General features: G+C 44.4%; 1 protein-coding gene across 2 annotated transcripts in view; it reads right to left on the bottom strand.

The window, feature by feature from the left end:
* TNXB (tenascin XB) overlaps window positions 1-13557 on the bottom strand; it is a 205408-nt gene that overhangs the window by 82615 nt on the left and 109236 nt on the right. For both annotated transcript variants that reach the window (XM_089693391.1, XM_089693392.1), the window contains 2 exons: window positions 9160-9450; window positions 4147-4419 (listed from right to left, as the gene is read on the bottom strand). In XM_089693391.1, coding sequence (XP_089549517.1) covers window positions 4147-4419; window positions 9160-9450 — 564 coding nt within the window. The remainder of the gene's footprint in view (window positions 1-4146; window positions 4420-9159; window positions 9451-13557) is intronic.

A 13557-nucleotide genomic window follows, 5' to 3' on the forward strand; every position in this document is an offset into this window, starting at 1 on the left:
TCTGATCAATCAGAAACAGACTTCATGAGGGTGGCCTGTGGACCTGACGTCTTCTAGTAGGCCCTGTGCTCTCTGCCTCGCACCATAGAGCTCAATTGGGATTTTCCATTGAACACCAGAATTGGCAGGTCCGCCACTGACATGCTGTGCTTTTCACAGCAGGTTCACCCTGAGCACATGTGACAGACATGAAAGGGTCTGGAGAAGCCATGGAGAATGTTATGCTGCCTGTAACATCGTGCAGCATGACCGTTTTTGTGGTGGGTCAGTGTTGGTCTGGGGAGGCATATCCATGGAGAAACGCACAGATCTCTACAGGCTAGTCAATGGCACCTTGACTGCCATTAGGTATCGGGAGGAAATCCTTGGACCCATTGTCAGACCTTACGCTGGTGCAGTCGGTCCTGGGTTCCTCCTGGTTCATGAGAAATCCTCCTAATGTAGCGAGAGTATGCAGGCAGTTGTTGGAGGTTGAAGAAATTGATACCATTGAATGGCCCCCGCGCTCCCCTGACCTAAATGCAATAGAACACCTCTGGGATATCATGTTTCGGTCCAACTGATGCCACCAGGCTGCACCTCAGACTGTCCTGGAGCTCAGTGATGCCCTGGTCCAGATCTGGAAGGAAATACCTCAGGACACCATCCATCGTCTCATTAGGAGCATGCCCTGAAGTTGTCAAGCTTGCATACAAGCACGTGGAGCCATACAAACTACTGAGTACCATTTTGAGTTGCTGCAATGAAATTTCAGCAAAATGAACTAGCCTGCTGCATTATTTTTTCACTTTGATTTTCTAGGTGTCTTTGAATTTAGTCCTCTGTAGATTGATCATTTTAATTTCCATCAAACAATGGGGCATCCTTACATTCCTAATATATTACACAGTCCATATCATTATAGATATCCAGAATGATATTTTTCCCCATTGAGATTTGATGTGTTTTAAAAGTGTTCCTTTAATTTTTTTGAGCAGTGTATGTATCTTCTGTATCAAGGAATAATTTTCCCATGTTACAAAAATGCTCAGCAGGGGATATTGTATAAAAAGCAACAAGCTGGACACCAGGCAGCGTCTGGGCAAATGCACAATGCATTTTTTCCATAAGTACATGTAGTTTTTCTGAGCTGCGTGTTTATTTAACGCTCAATTAAACCCTTTATAACAATTTTCTAGGTAAATATTTAAAACATTTTGCATAGTTTTGTTACAACCCATTAATTTCCTGGTTTTTGGCCTTTGCCAGTTTTATAGATGACCCTTGTTGTCATTTCTGATTGCGTCATTGGTTTATGAATATGAAATATTCAAACCAAGAGTTGTTTTCTGTGGTCTGCATAAAATAAGCACCTAAATTATTCATGTTTGAACTTATACAATTCTTCTGTGACTTTATTTATTTATTTCAGGTACTTATATAGAGCTGTCAATTTACACAGTGCTTTACATATATATTGTGCATTCATATCAGTCCCTAACCCTCAAGGGGCGTACAATATGAGGCTTATACATATATACCTATAAACGTTTACACGTGTGTGCATGTGTAAAATTTGTAGGTATGCATTGCCCCTGCAGCATCCTACTTTTTTTAGTACACTGCTAAACACGGCACACATTGTCATCTGTACACAGAGCTGTGTGTATGTCCCCGTTGATTTCTTTAGTGCTATGTTTCGATCCACTAAAGAAAATTATATTCTGTATGTATTTACACTTGGCATTTTAAACACCCAAGTGAATGAGCCCTAAAAGAATGGCAAAGCAAGTGATACTGCATGTTAAAATACACATGGTAACGCATCTCTACCCAGCTGAGTAGTGTGATTTCCAATCTAAAGTGGTTGTAAACCCAGCAAAGTAACTTGCCCCAAGTGATACACAGAAATGAAACAAATTCCCCTACATAAGTTGTACCTGTTTTCTGCAGTCTTCTCTTCTCTACATCCATTCAAAGTTCTGAATTTATAAAGTTTTTCTGAGAGTTCAGAAAACGGAGCAGAGAGCTGAAATTACACGCTGCTGAGCTCAGGGAGGAGAGCTCGGAGAGCTGATTCGAGGGAAGAGATACACCCCCCTCCACACAGCTCACAGGAACAGAGCTGAAGATGTCAATATGCTAGAGGTCCCTCCCCTGTCACCATTTTTCTCTTGAAGTTAGAAGTGATTCATGCTGACAACAGAAGAATGAAGCAGCAGATAGAAATGACACCTATTGCTCTTAATTTAGACAAGTACAAACTATAGAGGGATATGCTTAGGGTTGCCACCTCATCCCTTTAAGACCAAACACATATTAATTACACAGGTTCTGATGCTAATTTAATGCAGATAAGGCACTGAGTTTAATTACCACCTTAATCAGCCCCAGAACCTGTGTAAATAATATGTGTTTGGTTTTAAAGGGATGAGGTGGCAAGCCTAGATATGCTTTGTTCATGATTCATGTCTGAGGTTTACAACCACTTTAATCACTTGCCAACCGCGTTATAGCCGAATGATGGCTAAAGAGCAGTTGTCCAGTTCTGGGATGGTGTCTTATGACGTCCTCCCAGAATGTGCCCTCCTGCATGCCCCCAGCGGAGTACACTCCGTGATAGCTGTGTCCGTAGGTAAAAGACCAATCACAGCGGCCTTTTACCACGTGATCAGCTGTGTCAAATGGCACAGAAGATCATGGAGTAAATACAGTTACCAGATATCGGCACCACTTTCCTCTTGCTGTCACAGCATAGATCAGCACTGATCATCAGGGCACTGACGATCAGTGGCCTGCAGTGCCACCCACCAGTGCCCAGCAGTGCCACCCACTAGTACCCAGCAGTGCCACCCATCAGTGCCCAGCAGTGCCATCCATCAATGCCCCATATCAGTGCCACCCATCAGTGCCCAGCAGTTGTGCCCAGCAGTGCCACCCATCAGTGCCATCAGTCAGAGCTGTCAGTCAGTGCCACCTGTCAGTGTCGCCCATCAGTGCTGCCTATCAGTGCCCATCAGTGCCGCCTATCAGTGCCCATCATTACTGCATATCAGTGCAGCCCATCAGTGCTGCCTATCTGTGCCACCTCATCAGTGCCCATCAGTGCTCCCTATCAGTGCATCCTCATCAACGCACATCAGTGAAGAAGAAAAATTACCTGTTTCCAAAATTTTATAATAGAAATAAAGAAAACCCTATTTTTTTGTCAAAATTTTTGCTCTTTTTTTTTATAGTGCAAAAATAAAACACCTAGTAGTGATTAAATACCACCAAAAGAAAGCTCTATTTGTGTGAAAAAATCAATAAAAATGTCCTATGGGTACAGTGTTGCATGATCGCGCAATTGTCATTCAAAGTGCCACAGCGCTGAAATTGGCCTAGGCACGAAGGGGGTAAAAGTGCCCAGTAGGCAAGTGATTAAAGTGCCTCACAGGCAATCGAAATTGGAAGCAGCTGCTTTTCTTGTTACAACTGAAAGACTTATCAGGTGAAGATAATAAAGCAGACCCTCCATTTTTAGCAGCCATTTGACTTGTCATTCTTACGCTCAACCAACGGATTGAATGAAAATAAATAACTCATATGCCCCATCCACACACTCGATGTGGATGGCGGAATCCCGCGCACAGTCTTTGTATACTTCCCCACCATCAATATATACTGATAAGTGCTGGTGGCTATAGCCTGCAGCAGTGATCATGTTGGGAAAATACAACAGCCTAGTTCGATAGGTAGATCAACTTCTGTACAAGCAGCCTGCTGAAACATGGATCGAAATTTGTCCGGTACCTGCTGAAGCAGTTGAACCTCAATCCACGTATGGTCGAATCTCCAGACAATAAAAAGGCCAAAATCTTCAAAAATGTTTTCTAAAATTCTTTCACTGTATACAGTCCAACTGGAGATTCACTTTAAATGTTTCTAGAAAAGCACAGGCACAACTCTTATAAACCTATTTCACAGATGAAACAGTGAAAGAAATGTCCCCACGGGATCACTTCTTAATGTTTGCATTATTCACAAAGCCTTCTGTGACATTTCCCTGGCAAATGTATAGTTTGCATCCTCTTCAAAAATACCCAACCCAACAGAACAGTGACAGGTACTCTTTAGTGTTCTAGTAAACAGCTTTCTTCTCTTGTTTAAGCCTCACCCTCCACTCACCTGTGCTGATTTCAGTAGTCACCGGTTTAGTTCTCTTTCCTTCTATTAGGCCATATAAGGTAAATTTATATTTCTTCCCAGCTTTTAATTCTTTCACATCATACGACCTCACATCTCCTTCCAGAGGAATTTCTTGTGGTTGCCCTTCTCCATCCCGATAGGAAAGAACAAATGAATCAAAGTTGCCACCTTTGACTTCCCAGGTGAGATGGACGGAATCGCTGCGGATGTCTGATGGCGAAATCGACTCCAGTCGTGGAGGTTGAGGCTTTTCTAGAAGGCAGGAACAGGATAGGACACAAGTGTTACAAAGTGTTCATAAATGGCTGTATAGGTGTAGCGGATCACAGGTAGGTTCAGAGCTGTCCAAGATTAATAGTTAAAGGGATAAAGAGATTGGGTTGCACCAAATAAGCAAACATTTGTATTTTATCATGGTGCTTGATGGGGAGGCAGCAGGGGCGGACTGACAACTCATGGGGCCCCCCGGGCAATAGGGGATCATGGGGCCCCATGTCCTTGCCCAAACTCAAAAAAGCCCATGAAAAAGGTACCAGGGGCATCTCATGGGGCCCCCTACTGACCCCGGGCCCTCGGGCAGTGCCCGAGTTCCCAGATGGTCAGTCCGCCCCTGGGAGGCAGGATTGGTAGGAAAAACATTTTTGATTTCCAATATAGGTGTAGCACTACCCTCTCAGGGGCTGCTGGATTTGAATGGGTCCCACTATGCTCTGCACAGCCAGACAACATGCATTTCCACACCTTGCACACTGAAGTCAAAGAACAGTAACCTGCAATGCTGAATTCACCTCCAGGAGAGGAACACTAATCTGACCATTGATGAGGAATCCCATTATTTCTCAAGATCTACGGTGGCACAGTGGACATCCTCTTTTTCTGCAACAGCCTGTAGGTAGGCTCCCTCCCTGGGATCTCCCCCACACTCCAGCCTGCCTCACTTCATCTTCCACCTAACACTGCCCCCCTCCTCCCAGTGTCTGCCACATTTGAGGGTTGCCCTGGTCACCATGCCTGTCTCCTGCCTGGGGATCTGAGCATCTACACCTCCTCCAGAAAGCTCTCAGGTTTCTGGAGAGGTGGCAGGGCTCCGGAAGCCCTGACCTGTTAGAGCCTCCCTACCTGTCCTGAGGTAAGCTCACTACCTCACTCCCAGGCTGACTCATCCCCAGGCTGCTACTCTAGCCTCTGTCTAAAAAAACCCGCATCTAACTAACCTGGAGGGTATTACATCAGTTTTAGGGGAGATTGTTGGTAGATCTTGAGAACTAATGGGATTGAGCATCAATGGTAAGGTTACGGTTTCTCTGTGGAATTGAGCATTGGGGGTTAGGTTAGGGATACTGTAGGAGTCTGTTTATAAACAATTCACTGGACAATTGTCACAAGCATTTGCTCAGGCACACTAACATGCCACATAACACACATTAGTGTGCATTAGGTAATTCAACAGGGTGGCTATATCTGACTGGGGCCTTAAAGTGGTTGTAAACCTCTGACATGAAAAATTAACAAAGCATATCCCTCTTTAGTGTGCACTTGTCTCAATCCAGAGCACTACGTGTAATTTCGCTCTGCTGCCATTTTCCTGGGCTATCAGCATGAGTTACTTCTGATAAGGTTTCCTACTGAGAAATAAAAAGGTGACAGGGAGGAAGCTGCAGCAATGCATGATTAGTATGGCAAAATGTTCCTTTGTGTTTACCCTGATCCAGTAACAACAGGTCAGTGTCTTTGTGCTTCCTTCATTGCCACTATCTTCAATATTTTAACATCTTTTTCACTCAGGCATTAGGTGGCCAGTCATGGTACAACTCCCCTGCATGTGCAATAGAGTTGCATTGTACCAGCACTCGGCTCCAGTCATCAGCATGTAACAGATGCTGAAGGTGTTAGGATTTGGCTAAGAAGATTGTTAAGTGGTAGGTATACCATTGGGGTACAGTAAGTTGTACAATGTTGTACGTTGAGGACATTTTGGGTCAGTGTGTTACCTGTTTTTGGCACCAAATGCCACTCGTAAAATGCCCCTACACCAGTCTCTACATACCAAATACCATTGCTAAATAGACCTAGAATCAAATATTAATAAATCACAAAATATAAATGTCCCATATCAAAAAGTGCATATCTGTGTCAGAGAAAAATTTCTTTCAAGAAAAGGACACCATAAAAAGTCCCTTGTGGTGAAAAATACGAACTCCAAATAATTTTTCTAGCCTTCCACCTTTCACTCGTGCACACCAAAATCAAATGCACTCACCAGATTTTGGTGAATGAAAAGCCTTTAGGATCTTAAAGGGAATCCTATACCCTCTTTCCATCAGCTCAATGATAGCTTCTCCAAGATAAGATCCTCTTACAGGTCCTCACCGTGGCTCCCTAGTTTGCTCCACCGTATCATCAAAGAGAAAACTTACATAGTGTAATATTGCCAGATCAATCTTATACCATAACGAACAGAATCCAGGCCACTCACATTTCAATAGCTTGTAAAAGGCACATTTATTAAGCCCATGACATCCTGATGATCAAAACCAGCCAACATATTCCAGGGTTCCCACACTAATGTAGCCAAATAGAGCAGAGGAACAGCAGAGAACCAGCCTAAATCCCGCAAAATGGCCGCTGGAACGCACCGCTCGGCGTGCGTTCCACTCACCGGAAGTGACGTCAGACGTAAGGCGAATGAACCGGAAATGCGTCAACGCATTTCGCCCCTCCTATCGGGCGTTCTCAAGACGTGTTGGTATAGGATTCCCTATAAGATCCTAAAGGCTTTTCATTCACCAAAATCTGGTGAGTGCATTTGATTTTGGTGTGCACGAATGAAAGGTGGAAGGCTAGAAAAATTATTTGGAGTTCGTATTTTTCACCACAAGGGACTTTTTATGGTGTCCTTTTCTTGAAAGAAATTTTTCTCTGACACAGATATGCACATATTGTTATGGGACATTTATATTTTGTGATTTATTAATATTTGATTCTAGGTCTATTTTGCGCTGTTTATTTATATATTTCATTGTTTGTGTATTCACATTTTTTGCACAGCAGCAATTTAGAAGGGTGATTTACTTAATTTGTATTTGGCGCAGGAATATTTTTCTTTTATTCAAATCCCATTGCTGCCTATCAGGGCCAGGACAAGGGGTGGGCAGGAGGGGTGGCTGCCCTGGGCGCAATACTTTACTGTAGGGATGGGGACACCTTCCTTCTGTAACAAGGCTGGCAGGAGTATTGACAGCGACAGTGATTCCTGGGCATAGGATCCCCTAAGCTTATCATGAAGGGGGGAGGACTCAGTATGGCATTTATGTCCTGAGCACTGGATATGCCGGCACTGCTGCCTGCGACAACTGATTACACTGTTCAACAAATTTTTATTTTTTGCCAGTTTTGGAAACAAAAGGATCCATTTCTTAATGAATTTCACATTCTGAGTTCAAATATAACAATGAAATTTGTCAATTGGCTCTAGTTTTTCTGTAAACGGAAAGTTTTCTACTATAGGCGTAATGACTACATAATGCACAATAATTATATAGATAGATGTCTTTCCACAAATATAAAGCAAGTGATATTGACTACATAACAAAGCCTAAATGGCATAATATATTACATAGGATTACCAAGAAAAATTATAGCCATAAGCTAAGTTGAATCATTTTAATACTTAGGATTCTCACTAGTTTTGTCTTCAGTTTGTGTCGGTTTTGCTTCTCTTGGCTTTTCTCTTGTATTCGAGGAAAGGGCTATCTCTTACAACTGCACGTGACTACACGCTTCAGGTTCTTCCTCACTTGACTCAACCACGAAGGATTCTGGTGCTTTAGGAATTGCTAGCCCCTCTCCATGAGGAACTGGACGTATTGCCGATGGAATATTTGGATAGTGCACAGATAACTTTTTCTTCTTATTTAGCCCTTTTACAATTGGAGGCACCATACAAAAGTAACAATTACTAATATGATCTGTTGGCTCTCTCCAAATCATTGGCACAGCGAAAGGCATAGATGCCTTTTTTCCATTCAACCATTGCTCCAGTGCCGTCCCACAAGAATTGCAGCATATATGTGGTGCCCAGCTCTTGTCCTGGTCTCCTATCTTGCAGCCAAAATACAAGTTGTAGGCTTTCTTAATCATTCCTGTTATCCTCCTTTTTTGTGAGATAAAAGTTATTTCACTGCAGATATAGCAGAAATTATCTGCTTTATTCACACAAGTTCGAGGCATTACTGAGTAGCCTATATAAGCATAAAACGAAATGTAAAGACGAACTACAATCAGCTACAGATACTGCAGCTTTTATGCAGTGAAGTGATGCAATTAAAGGCTAATATTGCATCATCTCAGTATACATGCAATTTTCTATTGGTCACCAGTATCAATTGCGCAATATGCAGCTGAAGTTGCATCATAATTTTGAATGGCTTACGTCATTAGATGGGTGAATATATCATGGAAACTAGAGCCAATCAACATTTTTTAGGGTCATTTTCGTTTTCAGCACCCCAAAATTATGTAAGATTAGCTAATTTTATGCCCAAAACTTTTTACCTGTTGAACAGTGTTATCACATGAAAAAGTGACCTATCAAATGTTAGCTTAACTCCTTGGTGCCAACCGTATGCAAATGTGCGGCTTCTTGGTGGCTGGGCCTTGATACAGAGAGGGTGCATATTTGCATACCTGATGTAACATGTGCTGAGAATGCGGCACAGTTACCGGCACCTCATGGGAAGCTCCTGATCACTATTTGCAATCGGGAGCTTTCCGATAATGTAACCGCTGTGACAGTTAATCATGGCGGTAACATGGCACTAAACCTCTCCCCCACCTCCCATCATCAGAAACCCCTAAAGAGCAAGGAGGTGTCGGAGCCAAGGGGTTAAAAAGAAAAACGCTAGCTGAAATCTGACTTGTCTAAAGACTCCTTCTGCTCTCTATACAAATCTTAGATATGAGCCCCAGTCACCACAACCCTCTGCGCCTCACCTGTAAACACATGCGCAATTTCTGGCTTGCTATAACTCTCTCCCCAGACACCTTGGATCTGTACAGTGTAATTAACTCTGGGCAGCAGCCCTGTGACCAGGAAAGATGTCTGGTCTCCTCGCAGAGTCTCCTCCTGGGTGGGACCACCAGAGGGTCCATACTGGATGACAAAGGCATCGAAATCACCATCCAAAGGCTCCCAGGTGAGACGGAAGGAATCAGTCTGCACATCTGATACGGATAATGGGGAAAGACGAGGAAGCGTAGGGGATCCACCATCTGGGGCAGCATCTGTAAAAGAATTGAAAGAAGAACTCTCATAAGCATCAAATTAAATACAGGTCCATACATTCTTGTATTGACTTCTCCGATGACCAGCTATTGAAATGTGAAGAAAATCCTTTAAGTTCTGTTTGCTTCCAGCTCCTCTGCTCTTTCCCTGATAGAAGCCTGATTTGTGGGAGTTATTAGTGTTGAGCTCAGACAGAGTTCAGTTGTCATTGAACCATGTTCAGTAAGTGTGCCTTTTGGGTGTACCAAGGGGCGGACTGACCAATTGGAAACTTATGCACTGCCCGAGGGCCCGGGGTCAGCAGGGGGCCCCATGAGATGCCCCTGGTACCTTTTTCATTGGCTTTTTTGAGTTTGGGCAAGGACATAGGGGCCCCATGATCCCCTATTTCCCAGGGGCCCCATGAGTTGTCAGTCCGCCCCTGGGTGTACCTGTGGGGAGCATTGGCAGTTTAACCTCTCCATCTTTTCAGGTAGGTTCAACTGGATCTTCCACCCTGCAATCCAGCTTCATTGGTTGCTAGGATGCAGGCTGCCTGGCTCAACACCATCATTGGTTGCTAAGATGTAGGTGGCCAGGTCACACAGTATCACTTGTTGTTATGGTGCAGGCAGCCTGGTCACCTATACCATACAAACCTTCTATGCTGTGTGGCCTGGCTACCAGCACTTTAGCAACCAGTGAAGCTGAATTGCTGGGTGGTGGTTCCAGCTATGCCTATCACTGCTTGAAAAGATGGAGGGGGTGGAACAGGGGAAATTACATGCCCCCTCTCCCTGCATACCTATTGATGTCGCTTATCTCAGGGAAGCTCTTCAAAAGTGCCTATGAAAAGTGCTGCCAATTGCCACTAAATAAATGTCTACATCCTTGCTAGATGCAAGGTCGGACAGCGGTGGGGGGTGAGGGACTCTGCCAACCATGTATCTCAGGAACAACACCACCTACAAAAGCAGCACAAAGTTTGTTTTGTTTTATAGAGAGACTAAAAAAATTAAATACACTGGATGCATTAGGATTTTTTCCCCAAAATGTAATCCCTTATGACAACAAAAACAAGGAATGAGAGTCATAGTTGTCACCAGGGTAGGAAGACACAGACAGTCATTTTAAAAAAAAATTTCTGTCAGCCAATTGTTTTCCTTTGTTGTCACCCTGTCACATGGGCTTTGGTTGGAGGCTTCAAGTGCCCATTTCAACACATATTACACAGGCATGGTCCACTGTTGTCACCATCAGGAAACCTACCCTTAGATATGCCATGCAGCCAAAATAAGGCCTCGTGTACACTGCTGCTCCTAAACGTGAGTTTAGGAGCTTTTGCCGTTTTTTTTTACCAAAGCCCCTGAACTTTAACTCAATAAAAGCCTATGTGTCCATGCAGGGGCGTATTTACCACAAGGCAAAAAAGGCATTTGCCTAAGGCGGCATCTTTCAGGGGGGCAGTGGCGCACCCCTAAAGAAGGGATGGAAGAAGAGACACACACAGCATGGGGATCAGGTGGGATCTGAGAGACGTTTGGGCTGCTTGATGGTGTATGCAGAGCCTGACCCTTGTTCTTGGGTATGTCTGGAGCTGTGAAGGTGTCTTCTCTCTCACCGAGGTGGGGGGGGGGGGGTTGCCAGTGTATGGGGAGCGGTGGTAGTGGAAGGCTCTCTCGGGTGGGGACTGGGATGTTGTTGGTCAATGTCAGGCACTCTTTGTGGGAGAGGGGGTGTTGGTTGGTGTCAGGGTCTCTCCATGGGGGGGGGGGGCATTTTTGTATTGCCTAGGGTAGCACAAAACCTAAATACACTGCTGTGTCCATGGATACATAGGCTTTTACCAGAGTTTAGGAGCAGCAGAGTTTAGGGGCAGTTAAACTTTCCTCTTCTGAACGCAGATTCATTGCGTTCAGGAGAGGAATATTTTGGCCAAAACACGCTAAATGCGGCAAAAACGCGTGTAAAAGCTTGCTGCATTTAGCACTTGGGCATTTATCCATGTTAATGGAAAATACTGTGGCCAATCAAATGAATAATCGCATCAAGCGCTAAGCGCGGGTAAACACGGTACTGCGTTTACATGCGTTTTTACCGCGTTTAGCGTTTTTCTGCTGCCAGGAGAGTTTAACGACTATGTGAGTTCATGTGTCCATGAGGCCTAAGAGTGCTCTTATGTAGAGATCAGCGACACTGAGATGCAGCAAAAGAATAAAAAAATAAAAAATGGTAAAAAGTATTTTATTGAGAAAGTTAATTGTTTTTGATACAATGCGATACATTTCATTCCGTTAGGTTTCCATGCACTTTAAACAAACAATGTTGCTGCGTGCCGCTATCAGCCAGTTACAAGCAGCAACACAACAGTTTTATTTTAATAGAGGGGCCATCTGTCTGCAGTCAGCCCATCCAAAGCTGATAACTTTACGTCAAGCTCAGTATAGTCAACACATCATTACCGGATCTTTTCCCGTTAGATTACTTACTAAAATCGTGTTAAATTGTGCATTGAGAGAATGTCAACATGGTAATTATATGACTAAATGATCCTTGTAATGACACTGTGGTGGATTCATAATGAGGTGCTAAGCCACCAAGAGATATCAAGATGGGATTTGTCTGTATAAGGAGCTTGTGGTTGCTGCAGGTTTGGAATTTATGTTAACCAAAATACTTATTGAAAGGGAAATCCATTAAAAAGATACGTGTACACTTTTTGCAGTAAAGTAGTATTAAATTGATTTAAGTTTTTTTTTTTTCAACATGTTATACTTACCTGCTCTATGCAATGTTTTTCACAAAGTAGCCCCAAACCTCCTCTTCTGGGGTCCCCAGTTCCTCCTCCCTTCTGGGGGCTTTGGGGGCACTCCTGCGGGCCTGATCCCAGACAAGGCTCTGTGCTACAAATGACACACACAGCACAGCACAGCTTGGCTCAGGGGTGGACTGACCATTCGAGCACTCGGGCACTGCCCGAGGGCCCGGGGTCAGTAGGGGGCCCCATGAGATGCCCCTGGTACCTTTCATTGGCTTTTTCATAGGCTTTTTTGGGTGTGGGCGAGGACACAGGGGCCCCATGATCCCCTATTTCCCAGGGGCCCCATGAGTTGTCAGTCTGCCCCTGACTTGGCTCCATAGCCCACTCCCTCCTCACAGGATTTGATTGACAGCAGCAGCAGCCAATGGCTCCTGCTGTTACCTCTGAGTCCTCTGATGAGTCCTCTGATGAGAAAGAGAGAGAGAAGCACTGCTGCTCTGGGGCACTTGACTGTATCAAGATCGAGCTCAGGTGAGTACAAGGGGGAGCTGGGGGGAACTGATCATGGAAGGTTTTTTACCTTAATGCAGAGAAGGCATTAAGGATAAAAAAACCTCCTGCCTTTAGAACCTCTTTAAACTCTCAGCATTTTTTAGCTTAACACATTGAGCACAATAAGCATTCCTCAACAAAGAGTTTGTTAAAGTTCTTACCCCAGTACATGCAGTTTACAACTTTCAATGCTGCTGGCTCCTGATCTCTCAGTGATGCTTCCCGTAACTTCCAATCTTCACAAAAAAGTGTTGACAATGGACAGTGCAGTCCGGAGACAGGGAGGGGGTAGGAGGAGGGAGGAGCAGGGGAGTGCCTTGCCTTCCTAGTCTACAGGGCTGTGTGTTTCTTTTGATGTACACAGTGTACAAAGGCACAGTTCTAGGCCCTGCTTACAAGAGTGGCTCTAGATGCTCCAAGAGAAAAGAGCCACCTTTTTTCAGATAGTCTTGGGAAGAGCAAACACTTTAATCACTATGCAGAGGTCCAATACGTCCCCTGCAGATTCAGAGGCAAAGCTCTCCAATCAGCAGAGTGCATGAGCTTTGCTGACTGGAGAGTTAGGACTCGTTCATGCTTGACTTTTTTTCCAACCCATGCCAAACGCCCCTATAGCGTTTGACAAGCGTTGCTCCGAAACGCTCCAAAAACGCTGTATGCACGGTTTAGCAGCGGTTGCTAGGCGTTTGCCAAGCGTTAAAAATGCCCCACGAACACCTATAATGAAGTTTGAATGGTGTTAACGCTCCGCAAATGCTTTGCAACCGCGTCGCAACCGCACCGCAAACGCCGGCCGGGCGTTTGTAGAGCGGCA

This window comes from Staurois parvus, unplaced genomic scaffold (assembly GCF_062004578.1).
Source record: "Staurois parvus isolate SC_StPar_1 unplaced genomic scaffold, SC_StPar_1.0 ptg000631l, whole genome shotgun sequence".
NCBI classification, from domain to species: Eukaryota; Metazoa; Chordata; class Amphibia; order Anura; family Ranidae; genus Staurois; species Staurois parvus.